The 27561-nt window shown below is 57.5% G+C and overlaps 2 protein-coding genes across 5 annotated transcripts; both read left to right on the top strand.

Moving 5' to 3' along the window:
* The first annotated feature begins 96 nt into the window (after positions 1 to 96).
* Positions 97 to 11713, top strand: LAD1 (ladinin 1). 3 transcript variants are annotated; one of them, XM_005530241.3, is made up of 10 exons: positions 97 to 458; positions 4153 to 4293; positions 5717 to 6176; positions 6569 to 6712; positions 7443 to 7492; positions 8212 to 8284; positions 8723 to 8854; positions 9149 to 9238; positions 10328 to 10405; positions 10704 to 11713. In XM_005530241.3, the coding sequence occupies exons 1-10, from the start codon at positions 421 to 423 to the stop codon at positions 10710 to 10712; spliced, it is 1215 nt and encodes a 404-aa protein (XP_005530298.3). In that variant the 5' UTR covers positions 97 to 420; the 3' UTR covers positions 10713 to 11713. The 3 variants fall into 3 exon arrangements, with proteins under 3 accessions (XP_005530298.3, XP_087923263.1, XP_087923262.1); XM_088067137.1 differs by having other exon boundaries at positions 4153 to 4344; positions 6572 to 6712; XM_088067136.1 differs by having other exon boundaries at positions 4153 to 4344.
* Positions 11714 to 12133: 420 nt separating this feature from the next.
* TNNT2 (troponin T2, cardiac type) lies at positions 12134 to 26558 on the top strand. 2 transcript variants are annotated; one of them, XM_088067203.1, is made up of 17 exons: positions 12134 to 12276; positions 15212 to 15268; positions 16126 to 16136; positions 16253 to 16270; positions 17539 to 17568; positions 18267 to 18323; positions 18847 to 18879; positions 19345 to 19380; positions 19965 to 19986; positions 20812 to 20872; positions 20977 to 21093; positions 21691 to 21768; positions 21888 to 21998; positions 22394 to 22503; positions 22943 to 23033; positions 23492 to 23532; positions 26349 to 26558. In XM_088067203.1, the coding sequence occupies exons 2-17, from the start codon at positions 15231 to 15233 to the stop codon at positions 26395 to 26397; spliced, it is 903 nt and encodes a 300-aa protein (XP_087923329.1). In that variant the 5' UTR covers positions 12134 to 12276; positions 15212 to 15230; the 3' UTR covers positions 26398 to 26558. The 2 variants fall into 2 exon arrangements, with proteins under 2 accessions (XP_087923329.1, XP_087923328.1); XM_088067202.1 differs by lacking the exons at positions 12134 to 12276; positions 15212 to 15268; positions 16126 to 16136; positions 17539 to 17568 and having other exon boundaries at positions 16251 to 16270.
* Positions 26559 to 27561: the final 1003 nt, after the last annotated feature.

Below are 27561 nucleotides of genomic sequence, written 5' to 3'. Positions count from 1 at the left end.
CCGGGGTAATTCACCTCCTCCGCCGGGCTGCAGGAGCTGTTGACTGGTGGATTGTGGCTGGTAGAACTGGTTCTCTGCAGGGAGTTGTCTCCCAAAGCCTGGGAGACGTGGATGGCCCGAGCTGCGGCTCCCGGCTCGGAGCCTGGCACAGAGGAGGGCTCTGGTTTTGCGTGGCACTGCTGGGCAGGGCGGCTGTGGCACACAAATCACAGCCTGTGTCAGGTAGATAAGGAGCCATGTGATGCAGCTGCTGGGGACAGGGTGGCAGGCAGGGTGAAGGTGCACAGGGAAATAACCTTGCAGGGAGTTCCTCCTTCCCTCCGTCCTCGGGGAGCAGAATCTCGGGGCAGCGCTGATCCCCCCTGGCTCTGGATGCCTGCTCGGCTTCTGGGGGCTCTCTGAAACACCCGGGAAGCGAAAATGTCCCTTAGCAGGAGGAACTGGTCCGATCTGTCCAGGTAAGTGCTGTGGGTTAATGCTTAACCCCTTCCACCGCCGGCAGGGAGAGGAGAGGGTGGGCTGCTGGTGGCCAAAGGGGCTTGGGCACGATGGGCAACTGCCCTGGGAGTGTTTGCTGTTTGCAGAGGTGAATGCCAGCCCCACCGAGAGCTTCTTGTGCCTGGGCAAGCTTACAGGAGGTTTTGTTTCTGCTGCCTGGGGAAGCTGAGCCAGGCGCTGGAGAATTACCTGGATAAGCGTTCTCGCCCTGTGCTGGGTACATTTTGGGTCTGTTTTGCCTTTCTTTGGGGAACAAACTGTCTGGGCTGTGCCTCCAGACCTGCTTTGAGCTGGCTGGGGGTGTCTGCAGTCCCCCCATGGCCAGGCAGCCCCTGGGTGTGTGTGTCCTGCTCTGCCCTGACTGCAGCCCGTGCTGTGCCTGATTCGGTCACTGAGCAATCCCTGAGCAATTCCCGCAGCTCCCCCGGCCTTCCCAAAGAGTGACCCAGAGTAGGGGAGGATCCCGGGGTGGGTCAGGGGACCTGGAGCAAGGTGAGATCAGCCCTGACCCCCTGCAGACCCCAGGGCAGCCTCGGCTGTGCAGGAGCCGTGATGGAAACGCAGAGAGAGCCACGGTGTCCCACAGATCAGAGCAGGAATTCTGGCCCCAGTGGATGTTACAGTTCTGAGACCAAATCTCAGTACTGGGTGTAAAAATGGGCATCTCATAGAATCCCAGAAAGGTTTGGGTGGGAAGGGACCTTAAAGCTTATCCCATTCCACCCCATGCCTCAGGCAGGGACACTTTTCACTATCCCAGGTTGCTCTCTAAGCCCTGTCCAGTCTTGGATGTTTCCAGGGATCCAGAGGCAGCCACAGCTTCTCTCACCACTCTCACTGTGAAAAACTTCCTTATTTTAGTGGAGACCCCACTGCTCGGAGGCCAGCAGCTCTCAGCTGCCTCTGCCATGGGTGGGACAGATCCAGGAGCCATTCCAGCCCCATCCAGATCCATCTCCTCTGAGCCCAGCTGGGTCCTGCACCCCAGAAGACATTTCCTGAGCTCTCCTGAGATGAGGCAGCACTGAGAGAGCAGAAATGTCAGAAATCTCTGCATTAATCATTGACAGGGCAGGAGGGACAAGGCAGGGACACTCACCAAAGTTCTTACTCATGTCTTTGTGTTAAAAAATGTAAGACAGTGAAAAATAAATCCCTCTTTGAAAAGAGGAGGGGAAGATTGGCAGAGGAAATCCATAGCCTGATGGGTGCATGGCTTAATTAGAAATAACGAGGAGGCAGCTTTTGTGGGTAGTGCCAGGTTTTGTGCTGCCTCAGAGCAGGAAAATCCCCTTTTCACTTGGAAGGAGACTGTAAAATGCAAGAAGTGCCCGTCGTGCTGAGCGTTATTGCTCAGTGCTGAGCAGAGCTCAGGGGTGCAGAGGCACCAGGATCTGTGTCCCCACAGTGTCCGTGCCGGGGTCTCTGTGTGGGCTGGGCACACGGAGGGGGCACACCTGGAGAACCTGAACCTTCCCTGGGCACTTCCCAGCCTTGGCACACGGAGGGGGCACACCTGGAGAACCTGAACCTTCCCTGGGCACTTCCCAGCCTTGGCACACGGAGGGGTCACACCTGGAGAACCTGAACCTTCCCTGGGCACTTCCCAGCCTTGGCACATGGAGGGGGCACACCTGGAGAACCTGAACCTTCCCTGGGCACTTCCCAGCCTTCCCCAGCCGATCTCTCCCGGTTCGGAGCGCGGGGTGCCCGGAGCTCCCGGCCGTGCTGCGGGAGGGAAGGGCAGCAGAAGCGGGCACTGCCCTGCCCTGGCCCCGCTCCCCTGCCCCGAGCAGGAAGAACAGAAACACAAACGCTGGCAGGGGGTAAAGAGGTTTAATTTATCACAGGCTGGGATTACTCAGTAACCTCGAGCCAGCCGCGAACCCTCGCCGTAACGCGGCCCTGCCACCCTGGCTTTCGCTAAAAGTCAAACTGGGGACAAGGCCTGAGCAGGGCTGACACTGGAGCTGGGATGAGATCCTGGGATGAGGAGCTGGGATGAGATCCTGGGATGAGGAGTTGAGATGAGATCTTGGGATGAGATCCTGGGATGAGATCCTGGGATGAGGAGCTGGGATGAGATCCTGGGATGAGGAGTTGAGATGAGATCCTGGGATGAGGAGCTGGGATGAGATCCTGGGATGAGATCCTGGGATGAGATCCTGGGATGAGGAGCTGGGATGAGATCCTGGGATGAGATCCTGGGATGAGGAGCTGGGATGAGATCCTGGGATGAGATCCTGGGATGAGGAGTTGAGATGAGATCCTGGGATGAGGAGCTGGGATGAGATCCTGGGATGAAGAGTTGGGATGAGATCCTGGGATGAGATCCTGGGATGAGGAGCTGGGATGAGGAGTTGGGATGAGGATTTGGGATGAGATCCTGGGATGAGATCCTGGGATGAGATCCTGGGATGAGATCCTGGGATGAGGAGCTGGGATGAGATCCTGGGATGAGGAGCTGGGATGAGGAGCTGGGATGAGATCCTGGGATGAGGAGCTGGGATGAGGAGTTGGGATGAGATCCTGGGATGAGATCCTGGGATGAGATCCTGGGATGAAGAGTTGGGATGAGGAGCTGGGATGAGATCCTGGGATGAGATCCTGGGATGAGGAGCTGGGATGAGATCCTGGGATGAGGAGTTGGGATGAGGAGTTGGGATGAGGTGTTGGGATGAGATCCTGGGATGGACCCTGCACAGGGAGGCTCTGTTGGGGTGCCTGGAGCTCCATGGGATTCCCTGCAGTGTTTGTGGCTGATCAAGGGTTTATGTTGGGGGTGATGGACCTGGCTCTGAAAAGCCAATAAATTATTAGTTTTATTATAATAATTAATAATGAATTGTTATTAATTATTTATAAATTTGATTGGCTCCATCCAGCCAATAAAAATATTTCCAACACTGTCCATGCACCAGCACAGGAGGTGGGCAGGTTTGGCACAGGGAAAGGATGGCAGAGCTGGTGTTTTCCAGACAACTTTTTATTCTGAGTGTTGTTTTATTAAAACAAAACAAAACAAATAAAAAACAACCCACGTTTGGCTTGTGCAAAATAAAAATGGTCAAAGATGATTCCAAACTTTGTCTTTTTGGCTCAGTCTGTGATTATAAACAATTCCCTGTCCAGGCACATGCAGGAGGGAAGAGGAGCCCTGCTAGCCCCATCCCCAGGCAAAGCCTCTCAGCAGCTGCCTTCAGCCTCTGATACTTTTGTGTCTGAGGATTTTTGCTCTATAAAAATTAAATTGCCATTCCCACAACTTGGTTTTGGCCTAGAATCTTGTGCCATAGTGGTCACCCTTCCAGTTTGTGTGGTTGAGGGCTGTGTGGTAGCTCAAGGCTCCTGCTCTGGCTGAGTTACAGGTTCAATATCCTGTGTTATACATATATAGGGATTCCTAGAAAATGAGTGCTCCCCCCAGCAGGAGAAATTAGGAGTTGGGAAGTCAAGTGCTTGCTTTGGGAAGGGCCTGCATCAGCTGGGTGGAGCGAGAGCACTGGTTTGGGACACTTGGCTTGTGCTGGCCTCGCTCTCCTCCAGCAAGGTGACTCCTGGCAGCCCCTTGGCCTTGCCCAGGGTGCAGCAGGGCCTCGTGCAGGACACAGCCCAGAAATGTGCACTACCACACTTGTGTTTTCTCCCAAACAGCCTGGCCAGGCAGAGGACCCTGGAGGATGAGGAGGAGCAGCAAAGAGAGCGCCGGCGAAGGCACCGGAACCTTCTGTCCTCCACATCCATGGATGAGGAACCTGCCAGCCCTGTCAAAGACACCAGCCCAGCTTCCAGCAGGTCTGTGGGTCCACGTTGGCCCCTGACACCGAGCCCTGGCAGCTGCTGCAGGTGGTGGGATTGGCTCCTGGCTGGGCTCAGCTGTGGGAAGAGCCCTTGGGAGGAGGGATGGGCTCCCCAGGAGGACAAGGGGGGATGTGTTGGGTGGGGTGGGATGGGCTCCCCAGGAGGAGCACAGGGGGATGTGTTGGGTGGGCTCCCCAGGAGGAGCACAGGGTGAGGATGTGTTGGGTGGGCTCCAGAGGAGGAGCACAGGGTGAGGATGTGTTGGGTGGGCTCCCCAGGAGGAGCACAGGGTGAGGATGTGTTGGGTGGGCTCCAGAGGAGGAGCACAGGGTGAGGATGTGTTGGGTGGGCTCCCCATGGCCCAGGAGTGCTGGGACAGGGCTGGTGCCAGGGCTGAGCCCTGCTGGGGGCTGCAGGTGGGATGTGCAGCAGGTAAGGGCTGCTCAGCTCTGCAGGGCAGGAGAGCAGAGCAGGCAGAGCCTGGCTGCCTGTGCTGCCCCTCTGAACCTCACAGTGACGCTGTGGGACCTTGGCTGAAGCTGGGATCTGACCCAAGGGCTTCCCAGTGGTGCTTCCAAAGTCCCTGGCTGCAGGGAGCTGGCATTTGGAGGTGCCCTGGGACCAGGCTGCCTTTACACAGCCTGCCCCACTCTCTGATCCTGGCAGTGTCCAGTATTTAGGTGGTTTGTGTCCACAGTGAGAGTCCCACTCCAGAGGTGCTCCTGTGTTTCAGACAGGATGGAGTTAGGACCCTTGGGTTGGGTGGGGGCTGGACATGACTAAAATGAACCAGCTGGGAAGGACAAATTCCTCTTCCCTGCTGCTGACACAGGCTGCCCATGTGGTGATTGCAGCTCAGGAGGAGGGCAAGTGTTATCCCATCTCCTTCCCAATCCCGGGAGCGTGCAGACACAGCAAGGTGTCCTTCTGCCCCTTCCCAGACCTTGTGCCTGTTTGCACAGGGAGGAGAAACAGCTTTTCACAGCTTGTGTCGGTACCATGCGTGGATCTGCCACAGCAGATTGACTCCCAACCAACATTTCCCACTTCAAGTTGGTGGGATTTTTCCTATTCTGGTGAAGAGTCACAGCTGCACCTCTTATCCAGCAGCAGCCCCAGCACACTGCCCCAAGCCTGGACCTCCTTGGCACAGGACTTGCTGGGTGCTGGTGTCCTGGATGGAGCTGCAGAAATGATTCATCTCTATGTCAAAAGGAAAAGAAGATTTTTAATCCATTGTTTTTCTCAGCTGAGCTGGGGTGATGGGGATGAGAGCCCTGGTCTGCAGGGAGGACTCCAGGATGTCAGTGGGATTTTTGTGCCCCTCCCCAGAGCCTTCTGCCTCACTTGCTGCATGAAATCCACCCCTCTAGCCCCAGGTTCTGGAGTTGTCATTCCATATTGTCCCTGTCCCTAGGCCTCCATCCCTCGTGAAGCTGCAGTCCCTGGAGGATGGGGAGGAGCAGAAGACACAAGAAGGGAGAAGGACGAGGTGGCTCCCAGCCGCGTGTGAGAAGCCGAGGCAGGAGCCGGAGCAGAAGGAGCCAGGGGTGGGAGGAAGCTGCCCGGAGCCAGGAGCGCAGCCCCGCAGGAGGCAGGAGAGCGGCCGGGCTGCAGAGCAGGGCCAGGAGCCGGCCAAGGGCAGAGGGGACCCAGCAGGAGACAAGAACCTGGAGCCAGCCTCCGAGAGGAAGGGGATGGTGAGGGCACGGCTCCAGGACAAGGAGCAGGGAGCGTGGACTCCTCGGGGGGAGCAGAGGAAGGAGCCGCCCGAGGTGGGGAGCTGCCGGCTCCGGGAGGTGAAGATCCTCACCAGGGTGGGAAACCGGAGCACAGAAGAGAAAACCTCGGCTGGGACCTCATCCCCGGAGCAGCAGGTGAGCAGGAATGGAGGAGGTACCAGGCCTAGGGAGGAGCAGAGAGAGGGACAGCCCAAAAGTCCCAGGAGGGAAATGGGACCTGAAGGACTCTGGGGGAGGTTTTTCTGAGAGCTGCAAACCACGAGGTGGTGGACAGGGTCCCAGCACCTCCTTCCCCTCCCTGGTCTGTGCTGTCCTGATCACCTTCTCCATCAAGTCTCTCTGGTTGCCATCGTGGTGGCACTGGAGGGCTGTTTGGGACTCTGTGTGTCCAACTGAGACAGGAAAGGTTTGGAGGATTTTGATCTCAAACTCCCACCTCCAGCCCAGTTCCCACCCTGACTGCTCAGCTCCTGCCCCTCCGTCTTCTCTCTCTCCTGGGATGCATCTGAGGTCTCCTTTTTCCTCAGCAGCCACCCAGGAGCCCCTCAAAGCAGGTAATCCAGGAGTTCCCTCCCCGAGATGAACCTGCAGAAAAGCCAGACCCTTCTCCAACTCACATCACCTTCAGCAGCTCCATCCGACGGGCCAGCCCAAGAACTGTCTCCTTTAGGGTAAGAGCTGAAGCAGCTGGGGAAAGAATTCTGTTGCCCAGTGGAGGCTGGGGGGAAGGAAGGATTGCTTTGGCCTCTGGATTATGTGGGCAGAACCTGTTCCCAGAAGTGTGTTCACAATTTACCCTTGCTCTGGGCAGTTCTGCTTCCCTCTTCCCCCTGTTTTCCTTCTCCATGTCTGGCTGAAGGTGTGTGGGGTGAGCACGTCCAGTTCATACACCTTGTGCTGGCTAGAAAACTCAGGGAAGGGATGAGAACACAGGCAGCTCATTGTCCTCAGAACTTCCAGAGCCACAGGAATTACCATCCACCTTCCAGCCTTTCCAGTCTTCTGTGAAAGCACAGGATAAAAATAACACCCATTCTCCCTCTCATGCCATGTTACAGTCTGAGAATATATTTCATTTCAAAAGAGATCTCTTTTGTGATTGAAGTGAATTTTGTGAATAAAGTGATTGAAGAGGCTGGGAAAACCAAGAGCTGTCAAGATCCTCCCTGTTTGAGTCGGGGCTGACTGGCTACACCTGAGTGACTAACATGAGGCTTTATTGGGAATAAAACTGTTACCACCATAAAGTGTCTACAGTCTGGGGAGCTTTGAGATACGAGATAAGTTCTGGTGTGGGTGCAAATGGAGCTTTCCTGGGGCAGATCAGTGAGATAACACCTCCCATGCTTGTCTTGGATAACCAAAGTTCACTGCAGGATCTCCTCTCCTTGTGTCTTCCAGATCATCTCCAGGAAGCAGAAAGAAGAGAGCCCAAGCCCTCTCACAAGGAGGTCAGCACCTCTCATGTTGCTTTTTTTGGTCCTGCTGGGCAGGAACCGCTGTCCTTTGTTTTCCAAGGGAGGAGGAGGAGGAGGTGATGGGGCCTGACTGGCCTGGCACAGATCTGCTGGACATCGGTCCCCAGAGTGCTGGACTTGGCAGGGGACAATGTCCAACGTGCAGCTTGCATCTGAATGAGATCCTGGAACCACAGAAAGGTTTGGGTTCCAAGGGGCCCTAAAGATCTCATTCCACCCCCTGCCATGGGCAGGAATATCCTCCACTCTCCCAGGTTGCTTCAGTAGCCCCCAGCAAGCCCCCAGTGTCTCCTGAGTCATGTAGGTCCGTGTTGGTGCTTGTGTCTGCACAGGTCCCATCCATGGGGATGTCAAAACAGGTCCATGAGCAGCCAGATCTGGCTTTGGTGACCAGATCAAGGGATCCTCCACCTCTCTGGGCAGGTGCACACTGACACTGGGGGCGATGCAGTTCAGAGCTGGCAGAGCTGAAGCCAGGGCAGGCTGAGGAGCTCTGAGATGTTTCAGTGTTCCAGTGTGGCTCTGGGAAGGTGGTGACACGCAGAGATCTCAGTCAGCAGCAGGGAATGGACTGCTTGCTTTACCTGGCAGATAGATGCAGGAGTGGGGACAGAGCCTTCTCCTGCTCCCCAGGATGACTGGCTGGGTCCCAGGAGATCCTGAGGGGTTTCAGCTCTTCTCTTCTTCACCAGTGCGAGCCTGAGGATCCCGGGCAGCAACAGCACCATTGGGGAGAAGCTGGAAAAATACAACTCGGCTGTGCAGGTACCAGAGACCCTTGGCAGAGCCAGGCAGGGGTGGGAGAGATGTGTGGAGAGACAGAGAGGGGTGGCCTGAAGCCAAGTGGGGAGGGGAGGGCCTGAGCCTGCCCCAAATACCGGAGCTGATGGGGATGAAGGGGATGGTTCCAGGCAGGAAAAGGGATTGGCCCCAGGGTTTTAGGAGCAGGGACCCTTGGGGAGGGTGTGGGGATGCTGCAGGGAGGGGATGGCCTTTGGGGAGGGTGTGGGGATGCTGCAGGGAGGGGATGGCCTTTGGGGAGGGTCAGGGGATGCAGGGGTCCATTGGGGGAAGCAGTGCACAGGGCTGTGAGCTGGTGATGGTGGGGGGACCAGACCCCAAGGGGCTCAGGGTGTGACCCCGACTTTGCTGCTCACCCCTCGGGGTACAGCACGGCCCTGCTGACGCCCCTCTCTCCCCCAGCGCTCAGAGGGGGTGAAATCCTCCGTGCCTGTCCACAAGAGTCGCCCGCTCTCCTCGGAGGGGGTGGCGAGCAAGCGCAACTTCTTCGAGGGCAGCGCTCCCGGCAAGGCAGAGGCAGTGGTGGTGAGGAAGGTGAGGCAGGAGCTGCCCTGGGCTCAGCTCCCAGCGGCTCTGTGCTGTGCCTTTGGGACAGATCTTGCCCCCTCGGGCTCAGGCTGGCAGGCTGAGCAGGGCTGGGCTGGCGCTGGGTGCCAGGGCTGTGTTTGGGCACAGGGCTGCAATCTGAGGAGCTGGGATGGAGCCAGCAGCGTGTGGGCTGGGCTGTGCCTGCAGCTCTGCTCGGGCTCCCCATGCCCTGGGGACTGGACTGGGTTACATTCGTGCACAGGGAGGGCTGTAACCCCGCTGTCCCTCTCTGTGCCACAGGACAGCCTGAGGATCCCAGGATCAGTGACATCCCGCATTAATCTGTGGATCAGCCGGGCTCAGGAGCCTGCCAAGGAGGAAAATACCAAGGTACCAGCTTGTGTCAAGCTCAAGTGAGGGCCCTGAGACCAGGCAGCCCCACAGGACACGGTGCTGCTCCTCGGGGTGGGGTTGAAGCGGGGGTGAACCCTTGGCTGAACCCATTGAAGGGTTTGAGAGCAGTTTAGGCAGGTTTGGAGACCTCAGAGCTGCAGGGCCACCGTGATGACATATCAGGGCTCTGCTTGTTGCTGTGTCCTGACTGTGAGCCCACAATTCCTAAGACAGCAGGAACAGATTCCTCACCCCTTGGTGGGCTGAGGAGGGAGCAGGAGCATTTCCCAGGACACGCAGGGGTACCTGACCCCAGCACCCCAGCATGATCCCATCTCTGCTATCCCATCTCCTCTGGATCAGCAGCTCTGCCTGGACACCGGTGGAGAGAAGCTGTGTGCTTGGTCCCTGAGCTCTGAGGGGCTTGGAGACCTGTGTGTGCTTGGAGAGGTCCTGGTGCATGTCTGGAGTCATCTGCACCCCTGAATGGAACCAGAACCCGAAAATAGGGGGTCTTGTGGCCGTGGGCGCAAAGTGCCTGGCCAAGGGGACTCAGAGGTCATCACTTGGTCACTGTGACTGCTCCCTGACGTGTGCAGGAGAGGGACGAGAGAGCTGCTTGCCCCAGGGTGCTTTGGTGTTCTCAGAAAGGAGGAGCTCAGCAGGTCCTGGGCAGCTCTCACTGCTCACACAGGGAGGGCTTTGGCCACTGCTCGTGGCAGCCAGCTGGCCCAGGAGGTGCAGCTCCAGCCCTGCAGCCAGGGAAGGTGAGTCCAGGCTGGGCTGGGCAATCAACACTGCCCAGATGTGCCTGCAGCAGGCAGCTGTGCCAGCAGAGGGTTTGCTCCTGGAGCCACTCCTGGGGAAAGCCTGCAGCTCCTTGATCAGTTCTCCTTCAATAGCCCCTGCTCTGATTCTGTGCAGCTGCACTTGGCTTTGAGGGTGTCCCAGGTCCAGGATCCCAAAGCTGGCTGGTTTCACCTGCAGAGTGTGCCTCAAGGTTTGGATACAGTCAGACCAAGGCAGTGCTGCACACCATGCACAGAGAAAGCTTTCTCCTGTCACTTCTGACTCTCCTGTTTGCAGGAAATCCGGAGAATCAACAGCCTGCCAAAGCGAGACGTCTGGATAAAGCAGCCTGGAGACACCTCTGGAGACACCAAGGTAATTATGGAGCTGCTCTGAACCCTGGTGCATCCTCTGAGGCAGGACAGAGGCAGGATATGGGGGACAGGGGACGTGGGGGGTCTCTGTGACTTTGGAGAGGACAACTGGAGGCATCTGTAAGGGAGAGAAGGACTCTGCTCTGGGAGGAGAAGGCAAGTGGGCTGTGATGGGATTTAGGGGATGCCTGCCTGCCCCATCCCCTGCTGGGGACAGCCACTGTCCTGGTTAAAGCAGCTGCTGGTGGGGTGGTTGCAGCCTCAGGCACAGCCTCAGTGGTTCCCACTTTCTTTTCCAGTTGCAGTAATACCAGCTGTTGTATCAAACCATCTGGGAAAAACTGGTTTGCTCCAAAGATCACAGCCCAGCCCTACCCAACCGTCCAAAAGCCACTGCCACGAGTCCCCTGTGCCACGTGTGGGTGCAGGCCAGGTCATGGGGTCCTCTGCTTGTGGGATGGGAAGGAAGAAGCCTGGCAGAGTGTCCCCGTGCCCCCAGTCCCCACTCACTGCCTGTCTGGGGGTGTCCAGGCCACCAGGCTCCCCACAGATGCTGAAGACAAACTCCTGCCTTGTTTGCCCACCACATTTTGCTGTTCTGTTCCTGATCTCTGCCCGTGCCCCAGGACTGCCCTGGCAAAGGGGATCCCCCCCCCACGGCTCCCTGGCAGCTGGAAGATGTCAGTGGGGCGAGAACCTGCCTGGCCAAGGGAGTTCCAGCCTCACCTCCATGGACCGTGCCCGTCCCTGCTGCCTGGTGGGGCAGGGGGTGTCACCCCCTGCCAGGCTGTCACTGCCAGGGTGACCCAAGCAGAGGATGATGTTCATGAAGTCACACCAGTGCTCCGAGGTGTCCCATGGAAGAAGGGGGAGCTTGGCCCTGGGGCTTCCTTCCACACACAGCTGAACCAGAGACTGCTCCTTGTCCCTGTCCCTGCAGGCAGTGACCCCCCATCCAGTGATGCAGGGAGGGTGAGCTGGCCCTGGCCGTGGCCACAGCCCTGTGTGGGGCTTGTCATGGAGCTGAGTGCCCTGTGCTGGGCCCCATTTCCCTCCTGCCTTCCTGAGCCCTTTGCTGTGTAGCCCCTGATCCTGCATTCCCTGTGGAATGTCCCCAGCAGGGACAGGGGATGCTCTCTTGAGGCCTTTAGGGTGCCATGGACAAAAGGCTCAAACTCTCTTTTTGGGGCCATTCTTTGGGTTTGGGTTGTGCTTTGAGAAACCACTGTGGTGACAAATCCAGCGTGGGAACCTGCTGATGCCCCTGGGGCTGATCCTGCTTGTGGGGCTTGGGGAAGGACTTGGGTTTCTCTGGGCTTTTTTTTTTTTCTAATAAAAGTTTCTCTTTCTAAGACACTGCTGGTCACCTGCTGCTGGTCTGGGACTGGAAACTTCCATTCTCTTCTCCCCACAAGGGGAAAAAAGGGAAAAGCCCCGAATCCAATGTGTCCTGGGGGGTTTAAAACAGACTCGTCCCCTGTTGCAGCATCCCGAGCTGAGGAGCTGCCGGGCAGGGTCGGTCCCTGCTCCTGCTTTATCAGGTCCCGGTGACAGCTGGGCTGCCTTGTGTCAGCCCCTCGGGCACTCGCGTATCGCCGGCCCCGGGGTTTAAAATAGCAAATCTCTGAGGCCACACAATAGCTTGGGCTTATATGGGCTCCTGGGGGGGAAGGGGGAGCGGCAGAGGGGGCCAGGGCCGTGGCTGCCGAAATAGCAGCTCACAAGTGTTGCATTCCTCGCTGGGCGCCGGGCACATTCCTGCGGCTCTGCCCGCCCCGGGGTGGGCGCTGGAGCCCCCTTAAAGCCTCCTGCCACAAAGAGCCTTCCCCAGACCCGCCGGCTCCCCCAGCTCCCGGCAGCACCGCAGCTCAGGTAGGGCTGGGGGTGCCAGGTGGGATGGGATGCTCTGGATCCAGCCCAGGGAGGGGTGGGATGTGCTGGATCCAGCCCAGGGAGGGGTGGGATGTGCTGGATCCAGCCCAGGGAGGGGTGGGATGCTCTGGATCCAGCACCAGGAGGGGTGGGATGTGCTGGATGCAGCACCAGGAGGGGTGGGATGTGCTGGATCCAGCCCCAGGAGGGGTGGGATGCTGTGGATCCAGCCCCAGGAGGGGTGGGATGTGCTGGATCCAGCCCAGGGAGGGGTGGGATGCTGTGGATCCAGCCCCAGGAGGGGTGGGATGTGCTGGATCCAGCCCCAGGAGAGGTGGGATGTGCTGGATCCAGCCCCAGGAGGGGTGGGATGCTCTGGATCCAGCACCAGGAGGGGTGGGATGCTGTGGAGCCAGCCCAGGGAGGGGTGGGATGTGCTGGATCCAGCCCCAGGAGGGGTGGGATGCTGTGGATCCAGCCCCAGGAGGGGTGGGATGCTCTGGATCCAGCCCAGGGAGGGGTGGGATGCCCTGGATCCAGCCCAGGGAGGGGTGGGATGCCCTGGATCCAGCCCAGGGAGGGGTGGGATGCCCTGGATCCAGCACCAGGAGGGGTGGGATGCTCTGGATCCAGCCCAGGGAGAGGAGGGATGTGCTGGATCCAGCACCAGGAGGGGTGGGATGCCCTGGATCCAGCCCAGGGAGGGGAGGGATGCTCTGGATCCAGCCCAGGGAGGGGAGGGATGCTCTGGATCCAGCCCAGGGAGGGGAGGGAACCATCTCAGGGTTTGGGGTGTCCCCTGGCCGCTCTCTCCTGGGTGTTTTATTCCTTGGAGCCATGCCCATGCATAAACCATCAGGACCCTCTCCAGCGCATTTGCAAATTTGCAGTTTGTCTTTTGAGGCACCTCGATGTGGCTCAGGTGGCTCAGAAGGATTTTGGCTGCCCTGGTTCAGGGAAATGCCCCAGTTCCCCGTTCCCTGCAGGACACAGCAGGGATGTGATGCCATGGCCAGCCTGGCCCTGCCTCTCTGCAGCCCAGGGCTGGGTTAGGTTTGGGATGCTCCTGTGCCTGCTCTGAGCCTGCCAAGCAGGACTGGAGCAGGGACTGGAGCAGGGACATGGCCCATTCCTGGAGCAAACAGTGGGAAACGAGAGCTCCGTGTCTGGGCAGGCTGCAGCAAAGCAGGGACTCACAACTGTGGAGGATTAACTCAGCCCCAGAGCTGTGAGCAGCCAGCCCTGAGCTAAAGGATAGGGGGATTTCAAGGAGTGTGAGGAATATCTGGATTGTTCCACACACAGCAAATTCTGGGTGATTGGTTGTAGTCAGAGCAATATTTCCTCTTTATCTCTGTAATGTCTGCTGGGTTCTCCTAGTTCTACCAAATCAAGATTTCCAAGCTTTAATGAAAAGGTTTGTGTTTCTGTGCAGATGATATGTAAATATTTCCTTGAGCCACTTTTTCTCTTGTGTAGCCTCTTAACAGTGCTGGATTTGTTCTGTTCCCTCAGCTCTGTGGGATCTAGCAGTGTCTGAGGGAGGAGGGCAATGGGAATGTAGGGAGAGGTTTTCACACTGCTGGGACTGGGAACCCTCTTCTCCTGTGTCACGGAATGATTGTGTGCAGCCTTGGGTGCTCAGAGGCCACACAAATGATTTGGCCAAACTTGTGGCATCAGGAGCATGCTGAGCCTGGGGAAAAGTGGGAACTGATGTTCCTGGAGCAGCAGTGATCCTGGGGATGGTGCTGGAGGGGGTGCAGAGCCCAGCCCTGGAGCCATCACAGGAAAGGGAGCAGTGACAGCAGGAGCAGGCGGCGCAGAGGGGGCTGAGCTGTGCCTTTATTTGTCTCCAAAAAGCACCTTGTGAGTAACAGTGAGATTAGAGACCCTCTGGAGCCCTGGGCATGCCAAGGTTCCCCTCCTGGAACGCCCCTGTCCCATGCCTGAGCATTCCAAGGCAGGATCCAGCATCCTGAACAAACACTCCTGAGGCCTGTCCCACCCATCCTGGGTAATAAATGCTCGACAGATGTAGCGAGAGCAGTTGTTCCCAGAGCCGGGGCAGCAGGAGCAGGGGAGCCTTGCTGCTCTCAGAACAGGTGCTTCAGCACATGGGAGTTATTTCCAGAGCTGCCTTGCTCTGTCCTGTGGCATCTCAGCCCTGCTGAGGCTGGCAGGCGCAGGGACAGGGCTGGGCTGGGGCTCTGGGCTGCTCTGGGGTGCCCAGGGATGGGGCTGGTGGCTGCAGATCTCACCCAGTGCTGGGTGAAGGTCAAATGGGGTGAGATGATGAGCAAAGTCCTCCTGAGCACAGCTGGGAGACAGATGTGCTGGGAAGATGAAAGGCTGTTTCTGCAGAGGTTTTAGCCCTAAAACCAGGGCTAAATGACTAAACCAGGCTGTAGATTATTCCTTTTAGCTAACAGTGTATAAATGGCCCTGCTGATCCCAGGCTGTCCCTTTCCCAGCATTTCTACACTCGGAGGGCTGGGCTGGGAGGGTTTGCTGAGGCCTTGTGCTGGTGCAGGGCTGCACATCTGAGAGGAGGGGTCATCCCTGAGCTAAGAATAGTCAGGACCAAAACAAGCTGAACACTGCAATGGGGTGATTTTCCTGTCCCCTGAGCAAACACAGCCCCTGAGAGGGCTGGGCCAGGGGGGCTGAGTGTCCTGGACATGGCTCCTGACAGTTCTCAGTGTGACAGGAGGCTGTGTCCAATCTCCTGCCTCCTGCTTGATCCTGGGACAGGAGGGGGACAGGAGCCTTATCTCTGCTGAGATAACGCTGTCACATCCTGGCTGGGGACAGCTGGAAGCTCCAAGTGCTTTGGAGAGAAGCAGCATTCCGTGCCCCTGGCCTGGTGCTGAGGGACAGGCTGTGCTGGCCCTTATCTCACTTCTAACCCTCCCTTTTTCCAATCTGCCTCCAGCTCTGCCAGAGAAGCAGGGATGTCAGACACGGAGGAGGTCACCGAGGAGTATGAGCAGTAAGTGGGGTGGTTTTAACCCCTTTTCTTTCTCCCTGTTCCCACTTTCCCACTGCAGCATTGCTTGGAAGTGACCTCATTGTTACCCCAGCACCCAGCAAGGACCCCCAGCCTTGGCAGGACCCCAGCAGTGGGAATTGGTGGTGGGAGCTGTATCCACACCCATGGGCAGGACAAGGATGGTTCCTACATTAAAAATATGCAGTTGAAATCTGTGAGACAGAGATGGGAAAAGCCACCAGCCTGTTGCTGCTGGGGTCCTGCTGCCACATCCAGAACATCACTCCCCAAGGCCCAGATCTGAGAGCAGCTTCTGCTGATGGAGGCTCTGGGCCAGGAGGCACATCCTGAGGAGATGGGATTGGGGTTATGGGGGTGAGCTCAAACACAGCTCCCACTTCTCATCCACCAGCAGAGAGAGGGGACCTGAATCCTCTGGTGTTTCTGTGCCAGACTCATGTGTGTCACCAATCCCCCTGGGACAGGCTGTGCATCTCCCCCACGGTCAGGGAAGGACCTGGGGGCAAAGGTGGGCTGTGAGATGCCCATTTCTGGGATTACAGGCCAAGGTCACTCATCTTCTCATGCTGCAAAATGGTCCCCTGACCACTGCTGAAATGCCAGTCCAGACCTTCAGCCCCTGGTCTCCACAGCCTGCAGAGTGACCTGGGCCATGTCCCTGTCCTCAGTGCCAGCTGACAGCCACCCACACAGCAGCTGCCAGCAGCCCTGGCCCTGTGCTGTGGGGAAGGGGAGCCAGCCTGGAGGAAATCCCAAATTCACCTCAGCCTCCCTTCCCTGATGGGCCCCGTTCCAACTCAGTGTAAAACTCTGCAAATTCCTGTTGTGCTTTGCAGGGAGCAGGAAGGTAAGAGGACATGGAGCACCTGCAGCTGCCCCGATGCCAAAAACTGATCAGAGCAACTCCAATAACCTGAGGTTTCTTTCCCTTTTCTCTGTCTGTGGCCTGTGTGCTCTGTGAAGAGGAGTGCGTGGAGGAAGGTAGGAGCTGCTTTTGCAAGGACCCAGAGCCACATCCTGGGGCTTCAGTGTTTTGCTGGGGGGTTTGGGGATCAGCTCCTGGGCTGCAATGGGCAAATCATGTCCAGGAAAGGCAGATGTGACCGTGTTTGAGATGCCTGCACCTGAAACATCAGTAGGATCAAAACTAGTCTGAACTCTCTCAGGATCTCTTTTGTCAGTGATCCTTTGACTCAAAGCAGGGCTGGCAATGCTGGACATGGGTGTTGGCAGAGATGTGATCCCAATATCCCAATGGGGGCTGGAGCCTCTGCTGAACATGTGAGAGTCATGGCCAAGCTCAAACTTCCACCTGCCTCAGCCTGCTGGAGACACAGCCCTGGCACGGGAGCTGGGCTGGGCTGGGCTGGGCTGGGCTGGGAGCTGGGCTGAGCTGAGCTGAGCTGAGCTGGGGAGCTGAGCTGAGCTGAGCTGGGCTGGGAACTGAGCTGAGCTGGGCTGGGAACTGAGCTGAGCTGAGCTGAGCTGAGCTGAGCTGGGGAGCTGAGCTGAGCTGAGCTGAGCTGAGCTGGGGAGCTGAGCTGAGCTGAGCTGAGCTGAGCTGGGGAGCTGAGCTGAGCTGAGCTGAGCTGAGCTGAGCTGGGCTGGGAGCTGGGCTGAGCTGGGCTGGGAACTGAGCTGAGCTGGGCTGGGAGCTGGGCTGAGCTGGGCTGGGCTGAGCTGAGCTGAGCTGGGGAGCTGAGCTGAGCTGAGCTGGGCTGGGAACTGAGCTGAGCTGAGCTGAGCTGAGCTGGGCTGAGCTGGGCTGAGCTGAGCTGAGCTGAGCTGAGCTGGGCTGAGCTGAGCTGGGCTGGGAGCTGAGCTGAGCTGAGCTGGGCTGAGCTGAGCTGAGCTGAGCTGAGCTGGGGAGCTGAGCTGAGCTGAGCTGGGCTGAGCTGGGCTGAGCTGAGCTGGGCTGAGCTGAGCTGAGCTGAGCTGGGCTGGGAGCTGAGCTGAGCTGGGCTGAGCTGAGCTGGGCTGAGCTGGGCTGAGCTGAGCTGGGCTGAGCTGAGCTGGGCTGGGAGCTGGGCTGAGCTGGGCTGAGCTGAGCTGGGCTGAGCTGAGCTGGGAGCTGGGCTGAGCTGAGCTGGGCTGAGCTGAGCTCTGGCTGCTCCAGGGCACTGCCAGGAAAAGCACCCTGAGTGTAAAAGCAAAGGGAGGTGCAGTGGTCAAGTCCTCACCTCACGCATGCCAAAGCTCTGTGCCACCCAACTAATCCCTGCTTATTCCTTCCCTCCTCCCTGGCCCAGAAGAGGAAGAATGGATAGAGGAAGACGACGGTAGTTATTGCACCTTTCATTATTTCCTCTCTCTGCTCTTGGGAAAAGCCGTGGGTCGATGTCTTCTGCCTCTCCCTGGTTGGGGAAAGGTTTTTCTTTCATTCTTCCACTTCTCTCTCTTTTCCCTGCACTCCACACGTGTCCTGCTGTGCTGTGTGTCCATTCTTTGTCTGTGCCTTGTCTCTTCTATCTTATATCCTATATCTGCCAGCTGTGGTTTGCTGTCTTCGCTGTCCTCTGTCTCTTCCCTTGGCTGTGGCACCACGAGTGTCCCGAGGCCCGAGGGCACAGCATCACCCTGCTCCAGTGGAGGATTCCCGTGGGGACGCTGCTCCCTCCAGTGGAAAAAGGCTCCAGCAGTGTCACAGCTGTGACTGGGAAGGTGCCAGGGGCACATCCTGGAGTTCACTGCTAGAGCAGAGCAATAGAAATCCCTCCCTCCTTCCTGGGGTGTGAGGGAATGAGGGACAAGGAGGTGGGGATAAATCCTTCAATCCCATTCATTTTAGGGGGTTTTGCCCTGAGAGCACAGAGCAGCCCTGGGGTAAGATTAGGGAGGAGCCCTTTGCTCCGTGTCTTTCCCGTGGCTGCGGCTCCCCCGAGCCTCTCTCGGCTCTGTGCCACTCTTGTCCCCAGCCAGGAGCTGCAGGGAGCCAGGGCATGGCTCTGCTGGGCTCACCCTGCCCCTTGTTCCACAGGCCAGGAGGAGCAGGTAGAGGAGGAGGAGGAGGAGACCAAAGAAACCAAGGCAGAAGGTGAGTGGGGACTGTGCCAGGGAGCTCCCACGGCTCGGCTGGGCCGTGCTCTGCTCCAGGGGTACCAGCTGGGGACTGGGATGTCCCAGCCTGGCTGTGACAGGGGGACAGAGAGGGGCAGCTGTCCCCCGGATCTGGTGTCCCCTAAGGGGGTGTCAAGCTGAGATGCCCTTCCCTGCTCTGTCTGGGCCCTACGAGCACGAGGACGATGGTGTTTGCTGCTGGTGGCTGTGCCCAGCCCTCTGAAATAATGCCAGAAATGGGCCAAGCTGTTTCTCCAAGGGGTCCGTGGCCTTAGGGAGGTTTCTGGAGCTGGGGTTGAGCTCTGATGTGTCTGATCATCAAAAGAACACTGGATTTCATGAGGTGGCTTATGGGCATGGTGTGTGACCCTGTCACTGCTGCTGGAGCAGGCTCAGACCCCAGCTGTGACCCCAAACCAGGGCACTGGGGCCCCTCTGTGCTGGGGGATGTGACTGCCCTCACCCAGGGTTGCTCATGTTCTCCCATTGCTTTTAAACAGAACAAGAAGATGAAACAAAAGCAGCAGGAGAAGGTAAAGCAGGAACAGAGGAGAGATGGGTTTGGCTGTTCCAGTCTTGATCCCAGTCCCTGGAGACACTGGGCCCTTGGGACAGGGTTTTGGTGCTGAATTTATTTGCTGCCAAATGATCTGTGGTAAATGGGGCAGAGCTGCCCTGGGCATGGAGGGATGGATCTGTGCTGCTTTGGGCAGAAATTCACCCAAAATGCAGCAGGAGAGGGAGGCACTGATGCTTTTCCAGCCTGAGCTCCTGCAAAACTTGTCTGGATTCCTCCTGGAGAGGAGCTGGGGCTCTCCTGGCCACCCTGTGAGTGAGGGATGTCCCTCAGGGGCCTGCTCTCCCCCCATTCATCCTGCAGGGATGGATGGAGCTGGGCTCTGCAGGGGGGACAAGCATGGGAAAGAGTGGGACAGCTGCCCCACAGTGTCCCTGGGCAGGACTGGCCATGGGGACACAAAGCAGAATGTTTTCCACAGGTGGAGAGGGAGAGCGGGAGCAGGAGCCTGGGGAAGGTGAGGTACCACCCTCGTTTCTTCTGCCTGACTGGGGGCTACCAGTGCCTTGTGAGGTTACCTTGAACAGAGGCTGGGCAGAGAGTTAAAGGAATAAACAGGGCATTAAAAAGGCCTTCAGAGGATGCACCTTGGGCAGTGCAAGAGCCTGGCTCCACCCAGGATGGACACACAGTCACGAGTTTTCACACTTCTCTAAGTTCTGGTCCATTTCCATATTGGGGTTAATTGTCCAATTGCAGGTTATGATGTCCCATCCTTGGGGCAACAGTGTCCCTGGTTCTGGGGCTGGGAAAGGATTGTTTTGTCTGACTAAACTGTGAGGAGAACTTGCTGACACGTTCTATGAAGTTCAGAATCTAGAAAATACGAAAGCTAAAACTTAAGGCTTCAGTAGCAGCACCAGCTGTGCCTCAGGCACAACGTGTCCCCTGGCACAGGGCTGCTGGGGGATGGTCCCTGTGAAGCCCCTGCTGCTGGGAGAGGGGAGGGCTTGGCTCAGGGTGTGGGTTGGGTCACAGTGTGACAGGAAACCCCTCAGTGACACTGACCTTGTCTTTCTGTCCTGTTCCTGGCACCTGCAGGTGAATCGAAGCCAAAACCCAAGTAAGTGTGGCAGGGTTTTCCCTGGGTCTGGGCTGTGCCAGGGCAGGGGCTCCGTGTGACAGAGCCTGGTCCATGAAGGGCACAGGGAGCTCCGGAGCACTGAGCCAGGGTGGGAGTGGGGCATGGAGAGAAACAGACAGCAAAACCCTGAGAATGAGGTTTTTAGGCAGTTCTGAAGCATTTTGTATGTTCCTTGGGAGAAGCTCAGCTGCCCTGTGACCCTGCAGATGCTGAAGTGTGTGTGTATGTGTGTGAGAGAGAGAGAGAGCATCCCAGGCTGGGGTACAGAGTCCAGGCTCTGGCTGGCATGAGGCACACGTTTCCAGGAGTGTCAGCATTCCAGGGACTGAGCCCGAGGGAGCAGGACTGTGAACCATTACCACAAACCTGGGGGTCCTCCCGGGCCCCTGCAGTGCTGAAGTGTGGGAGGCAGATCTGCCCTCAGCCATCCTCCCCTCATCCCTTTGTGCCCTTGCTGAGCATCTCCTGCCCTCCCTAGAGCCCCGCAGGGTGAGAGGATCCAGCTGCCTGTGCCAGGTCACATCGCAGCACACGGTGCCCTTTGGGGAGAGCAGTGGGTGGCTGCCAGCTCAGGGGGCCTGGCAAAGGGCCCACGTTGTCTGCAGCTTGCAGAGTTATTCCAGCCATGCAAGCACCTTGGAATGTTTCCCGGGAATGCCACAGGCCTTCCTCCACCTCCAGCAGGATGCACTGCACCCCCTGTCCTCCAGCTCTGCATTGCTGGGGGCTGCGGGGCTCAGAGGGGCATGTGCTGCCCCAGGTCTGCTGCAGCCCCATCCTGCTCCATCTCCCCTTCCACTGCAGGGTCTTCATGCCCAACCTGGTGCCTCCCAAGATCCCAGATGGAGAGAGATTGGATTTTGACGTAAGTTGTGCCCCTGGTTCCCAGCCCTGGGGGTGCTGCCCTCCCTCTGCCCCCCTCAGTGTCTGGCAGCTGCTGGAGGCTCTGGCTGTGTGTGTCTGGTGCAGGACATTCACCGCAAGCGCATGGAGAAGGACCTGAACGAGCTGCAGGCCCTCATTGAAGCCCACTTTGAGAGCAGGAAGAAGGAGGAAGAGGAGCTCCTGTCCCTCAAGGACAGGATTGTACGTGTTCAGCCTTCCCCTCTCTGGCTATTGCTGCCCTGTCCCTGTGGGCACTCAGCCACTGCCCCTTCCCCAGTCCTGGCAGACCTGGGACATCCCTGACCCTGCAGGACACAGCCTGAGGGTTGAGCCAGGTTTTGTACCGCAGTACCTGCAAACCACAAAATTCCCTGGGCTGGAAGGGACCCTCAGGGATCATCCAGTCCAACCTTTGGCCCTGCACAGACACCCCAACTGTTCCACTCCAACCCTGAGAGCCTTGTCCAAACACTCCTGGAGCTCTGGCAGCCTCGGGGCTGTGCCCATTCCCTGGGGAGCCTGGGCAGTGCCAGCACCCTCAGGGGGAAGAACCTTTCCCTGATCTCCAACCTGAGCCTGCCCTGGCACAGCTCCAGCCCTTCCCTTCCTTTCCCTGGTCACTGGGATGCCCCTGCTCTGGCTGCTGTGGTGCCTCATGCAGATGCCCCTCTGCCCAGGGTCACTGTCCCCAGGCTCCCTTGGGGTCCTCAGGGCTCTCGGGGTCAGGGATATGTCCTTTGGAACAGAGAGGATGCAGATTCCCTGCAGTGTCCAAGCCAAGGTCCCCTCCCTGTGCAGGAGCAGCGGCGAGCGGAGCGGGCAGAGCAGCAGCGGATCCGCAGCGAGCGGGAGAAGGAGCGCCAGGCCCGCATGGCCGTGAGTGTCCTCTGGAAATGCAGCTTGGGATGGGCTTGGGGAATCTGGGGACATGATCTGTGTGTCCATCCATCCATCCATCCATCCACCCACTGCTGACCAGCTTGTGACCCTGGCAGGAAGAAAGAGCTCGCAAGGAGGAGGAGGAGGCGCGGAAGAGGGCGGAGGAGGAGGCGCGGAAGAAGAAGGCGTTCTCCAACATGCTGCACTTCGGGGGTTACATGCAGAAGGTGGGAGCCTTTCCAAGGGGGCTGTGGTGGAGCCACTGCTGCCCCTGGGAAGGGCTCGGCCGTGGGCTGACCTCATCCACAGCCCCTGTGGGGTTTACACAGGAGAGCCCAGGGAGCTGCTCTTGGGTCAGGGGGTGCTGGAACAAAGGTGAGCTCAGAGCTGCCCCAAGCTCAGCTCTCCTCTGCAGATGTGCAGCTGCAACCTTGCCTCAGGGACAGGGAGGGGGATGGGGACAAGGACAAGGTGTCTTGTCCACTACTGCCAAAGTGACCCCGAGGATCTCATGTGCTTCTGGAGTCCCAAAAGCTGAGGGTGTTGGGTGCAGAACTGAGGGTGGGGGAGAGCAAAGGCTGGGTAGATTTCCTTCTCTCCAGTGGTCTGATGGTTTCCTCAGTCAGAGAAAAAGGGCGGGAAGAAGCAAACGGAGCGGGAAAAGAAGAAGAAGATCCTCAGTGAGCGACGGAAGCCCCTGAACATCGACCACCTCAGCGAGGACAAGCTGAGGTAACCACAGGCTCGGGAGGGATGGTCAGGGCAGGCCTGTGCTGGGTCCCAGCTCCTGGGCAGGATCCCGGGCTGGGGACGGCTCCATGGGGCTTCCAGCCTGGGGGGATGGCACAGCTGGAGATGGTGACACCCCAGCCAGGGGGAACACGGCCCCAAGGCTGGGCAGGGCCACCATGGCTGGGCTGCGGCTGAAGGCACCAGCCATGAGAGGGAGCCAGGGTCACACAGGTGGGACAGGTGTGTCCCCACATGTACTGACCTCCCCGTGGCTTCTGTCCCTGAATTCACTGCCTGGATAACACATCCCTGTCTGGGAGTCTCCAGAGCCCCATCCCGGGGAACAGCTGAGGGGTTGGCATCAGTGTCCCATCCCTGCACTGAGCGCCTGGGAGCCACAGCCCTTCCCTGCACTGTGTCCCGCTGGCTCTTCCTGCAGGGACAAGGCCAAGGAACTGTGGCAGAACATCCATGATCTGGAGGCTGAGAAATTTGACCTGCAGGAGAAGTTCAAGCGGCAGAAATATGAGGTGAACCCCAGGGCCTCTGTGATTTGTCTGCCCTCTGTGTCCCTGACTGCTCCTCCTGCTCCCCAGCCAGGGGATGAGCTGGGGTGTGCAAGTGATCTCCCAGCTCCTGGGGATGTGTACCTGGCACCACCACAGAGCAAACACATCACAGACCAGGCAAGATGGAGCCCTGAGCAACCTGGGACAGTGGAAGGTGTCCCTGCCCATGGCAGAGGGTGGAAGGAGATGGGCTTGAAGGTCCCTTCCAACCCCAACCATCCTGGGATTCTGGGACTCTAAAACCCACAGAAAAACTGCTGGGGAAAAGAGATCAGTGATGCATCTTCACCCAGCCTTGTCCCCAGCCTGGGGCACCTTGTCACACCTCACCATCCACCTGCAACCTTTTACAGCCAGACCTCACTGTCACCTGCAGGTTTTTCTTGCCAGACCTCACCAGCCACCATTTTTTCTTGCAGATCAATGTCCTTCGAAACCGTATCAGCGACCACCAGAAAGTGTAAGTGGCTTCATGTCCCTCCTCCATCTCCTGTCCTCCCAGCTCCAGCTCCCTCCTCCCCAGTTCCCTCCCTATGGATCTCCCTGGCTAAACCACCTCCTCCCCTTCCCCCTCCTGCCTCTGGTCTTGCTGGTGCCCAGGGTTCTGAACCTGCAGGTCTGTCCCAGAGACCTCAGTCCCTGCTCTTCTGCTCCTGACAGACCTCCATGGCCTCCCACTGTCACCAGCTTCCCCCTCCCCAGAGAGCTCAGCAGGGGCTGGACCCCAGGGAGAGCTCACCTCTGCATGGGAAGCTGTGTGTCCTGTGGGGTCCTTCCAGCCACCCCATCCCTGCAGAGGCTCTGTCCAGCATCTCGGGAAGCTGCTGGAGATCCCAGCTTGTCTAGCAGGGGATATCCCATGGGCTGTGGGATTTGTGAAGGCCCATAAGGCCAGGGGAACCTGTCCCATGCCCATGTTCCCTGCACATGGCAGGGGAGCCCTTCATAGGAGGGTGGAAGAGGGTGTTTAACCCCTGCTCCGAGGAGCACGCGGTGCTCTCACATCCCCGTCCCACTTCCCCCTGGTGTGGGAGGTTCTCAGCCCACCCCAGGAGCCAGGGGCAGCATCTCCCACCCGCTTACACCAAATCTCTCTTCTCTCCTGCCCCACCACGGTGTGATCCTGCAGCAAAGGGTGAGTACAGGCATTTCTGAGGGCTGTGTTTGCCCCCCTGCACAGCTGCTCTGTGTGTGTGTGTTTGGTGTGTATTTGCTCTGTGTGTGTGTGTGTGTGTGTGTGTGTGTTTGGTGTGTGTGTATTTGGTGTGTGTTTGGTGTGTTTGGTGTGTGTTTGGTGTGTTTGGTGTGTTTGGGGTGTGTTTGGGGTGTGTTTGGTGTGTGTTTGGTGTGTGTTTGGTGTGTGTTTGGGGTGTGTTTGGTGTGTGTTTGGTGTGTGTTTGGTGTGTTTGGTGTGTATTTGGTATGTGTTTGGTGTGTGTTTGGTGTGTTTGGTGTGTTTGGTGTGTATTTGGTGTGTGTTTGGTGTGTGTTTGGTGTGTGTTTGGTGTGTGTTTGGTGTGTTTGGTGTGTGTTTGGTGTGTTTGGTGTGTGTTTGGTGTGTGTTTGGTGTATTTGGTGTGTGTTTGGGGTGTGTTTGGTGTGTTTGGTGTGTGTTTGGTGTGTATTTGGTGTGTGTTTGGTGTGTTTGGTGTGTGTTTGGTGTGTTTGGTGTGTGTTTGGTGTGTGTTTGGTGTGTGTTTGGTGTGTGTTTGGTGTGTGTTTGGTGTGTTTGGTGTGTGTTTGGTGTGTGTTTGGTGTGTGTTTGGTGTGTTTGGGGTGTGTTTGGGGTGTGTTTGGTGTGTGTTTGGTGTGTTTGGTGTGTTTGGTGTGTGTTTGGTGTGTGTTTGGTGTGTTTGGTGTGTTTGGTGTGTGTTTGGTGTGTGTTTGGTGTGTTTGGTGTGTGTTTGGTGTGTGTTTGGTGTGTGTTTGGTGTGTGTTTGGTGTGTGTTTGGTGTGTTTGGTGTGTGTTTGGTGTGTGTTTGGTGTGTTTGGTGTGTGTTTGGTGTGTGTTTGGGGTGTGTTTGGGGTGTGTTTTGGGTGTGTTTGGTGTGTGTTTGGTGTGTGTTTGGGGTGTGTTTGGTGTGTGTTTGGGGTGTGTTTTGGGTGTGTTTGGTGTGTGTTTGGTGTGTGTTTGGTGTGTGTTTGGTGTGTGTTTGGTGTGTTTGGGGTGTGTTTGGGGTGTGTTTGGTGTGTGTTTGGTGTGTTTGGTGTGTTTGGTGTGTGTTTGGTGTGTGTTTGGTGTGTGTTTGGTGTGTGTTTGGTGTGTGTTTGGTGTGTTTGGTGTGTGTTTGGTGTGTGTTTGGTGTGTGTTTGGTGTGTGTTTGGTGTGTGTTTGGTGTGTGTTTGGTGTGTTTGGTGTGTATTTGGTATGTGTTTGGTGTGTGTTTGGTGTGTTTGGTGTGTGTTTGGTGTGTGTTTGGTGTGTGTTTGGTGTGTGTTTGGTGTGTGTTTGGTGTGTGTTTGGTGTGTGTTTGGTGTGTGTTTGGTGTGTGTTTGGGGTGTGTTTGGTGTGTGTTTGGGGTGTGTTTGGTGTGTTTGGGGTGTGTTTGGTGTGTTTGGTGTGTGTTTGGTGTGTTTGGGGTGTGTTTGGTGTGTTTGGTGTGTGTTTGGTGTGTTTGGGGTGTGTTTGGTATGTTTGGTGTGTGTTTGGTGTGTGTTTGGTATGTTTGGTGTGTGTTTGGTGTGTTTTTGGTATGTTTGGTGTGTGTGTGTGTCCCTGCACAGGTTCTCTGTGTGTCCCTGTACCTGTCCTGTGTGTGTCCCACTCCATGTGTGTCGCAGGACCCCAGGGCAGCAGCAGGGCTCAGGGACAAGGCAATCCCAAGGTCTGGCAGCCAGAAATGCCCTTCACTTCCCACCCAAACCTCTTTCTCCTCCTCCTCCTCTGTGCTGCCCTGTGCCCAAGCACTGCCTGCTCCCCCTGTGCTGGCTAAGGGGAGCCACTGGCTGGGTCCTGAAGGATCCTGCAGCTGCTTTTATCCCTCTGCAGCTACAGATGCAACTTGTCAGTTCTTCTTGGAACGATTCTTGTGGGGGGAGAAACACGTGAGGGAAATGCTGGGTCCATAGAATCGCCTGGCAACTGCATGAGCTTGTTCCTAGAGAGTCCCCAGGCACTTTGACTGGGGTCCCAAGATTTACCTGGGGCCAGTGAAGACCGTCAGCCCCCAGGGCAGTTTCCAACTGGAAAAGTCTGCAGGACTGACAGCACCCACCTCATCCTCCTTGTGTGGTCACTGATGCCTTTTTGCACGTGCTTTTCCTCCTCCCTTGCAGGTCCAAAGGTGCCCGTGGGAAGACCGTGGTGGGCAGCCGAAGGAAGTAGAGGCTCAGGGGCAGAGGAGGCCGAGCCCCAGGAGCTGCAGTGGCTGCACAGAGCCCTGGCTGCAGGAATGGGGGTTCTGGGGAGCAGAGGCCTCACGAGGTTCCCATCTTCACACCCCAGTGGTGTTGTGTCTGTAAATAAAGAGGTGATGAGGGGGTGCAGGTGTGGTCTCTATCCTGAGGCTCTGATCCCAGACGACACAGCACAGGCTCAGCACAGCTTTAGGAGTTGCCCACCTGCTCCCCAGGCTGTGAGAGGTCACAGCAAATACCCAGGACCCCACAAGGAACCTCCCAACATCATCTCAGCGACAGTCCTTGGCAAGGTTTGGTGATAGACCTCAGTGGTCTGAGCTGCTTTTCCTGCTGCACTTTGGGGCAATCCTTATCATGGCCACTTTTTTCTGCTTTTGCTGTAGCAGAGCCCCACTCACTCCTCTGGTCACAGCTGGGGACACCAAAGACAGGGGCACCGCTTCCAAGGCTCTTGGTCCATGGAATAGACACCAACTCACTTTCCAGGCTATTTCCATTCCTTTTTCCAGCTCTTGCTGAAGGCTCTGACCAGCCGTGTTTGCCTCCTCTGCATGACAGCGTGCAATGAAGCCTTGGGCTAAAGCCATGTGGGGGGGCTGCTTCTCTGTGCTTTAGGGGGCAGAGCTCTTCCATCTGCAGCACCTCACATGTCTGCGGTCCCTGGGGACACATCACCTGCAGGCCCACCTGTGTTTGTGGTGGATCTGCATCTGGTTCTGGATCTGGTTCTAGATAGGGTTCTAGAGCTGGTTCCAGATCGAGTTCCGGATCTGGTTCTAGACCGGGTTCCAGATCCGGTTCTAGATCGGGTTCCGGGCTCGGTTCTAGATCGGGTTCCGGATCCGGTTCTAGATCGGGTTCCGGATCAGGTTCTAGATCGGGTTCTAGATCGGGTTCCGGATCCGGTTCTAGATCGGGTTCTAGATCGGGTTCTAGATCAGGTTCCGGATCGGGTTCTAGATCGGGTTCCGGATCGGGTTCTAGATCGGGTTCCGGATCGGGTTCTAGATCTGATTCTAGATCTGGACCTGGACTGGCAGCCAGCCCAAGAGGTCCTGAAGGGCTGTTTTGCTGCCCTGTTATCACAGCCTGTCCCATGCTGTTGATAAACAGCATCCAAGAAGCCTTT

This window comes from Pseudopodoces humilis, chromosome 26, assembly GCF_049639895.1.
Source record: "Pseudopodoces humilis isolate 2021_Gansu_Grassland_sample_001 chromosome 26, ASM4963989v1, whole genome shotgun sequence".
In the NCBI taxonomy this organism is placed as follows: domain Eukaryota; kingdom Metazoa; phylum Chordata; class Aves; order Passeriformes; family Paridae; genus Pseudopodoces; species Pseudopodoces humilis.
Note: the sequence above shows the minus strand (reverse complement) of the source record. Positions and strands in the feature narration are given on the sequence as shown.

Bases quoted from the DNA above. Each gene is read 5' to 3' on its own strand.
- LAD1 (XM_088067136.1), top strand. From the start codon at position 421: ATGTCCCTTAGCAGGAGGAACTGGTCCGATCTGTCCAG. The intron at 4,345-5,716 runs GTGGTGGGATTG...CCCTGTCCCTAG, and splicing joins AGCCCTGGCAGCTGCTGCAG to GCCTCCATCCCTCGTGAAGC. The intron at 8,285-8,722 runs GTACCAGAGACC...TCTCTCCCCCAG, and splicing joins AATACAACTCGGCTGTGCAG to CGCTCAGAGGGGGTGAAATC.
- TNNT2 (XM_088067203.1), top strand. From the start codon at position 15,231: ATGTCAGACACGGAGGAGGTCACCGAGGAGTATGAGCA. The intron at 21,094-21,690 runs GTACGTGTTCAG...CTCCCTGTGCAG, and splicing joins TGTCCCTCAAGGACAGGATT to GAGCAGCGGCGAGCGGAGCG. The intron at 21,769-21,887 runs GTGAGTGTCCTC...TGACCCTGGCAG, and splicing joins AGCGCCAGGCCCGCATGGCC to GAAGAAAGAGCTCGCAAGGA.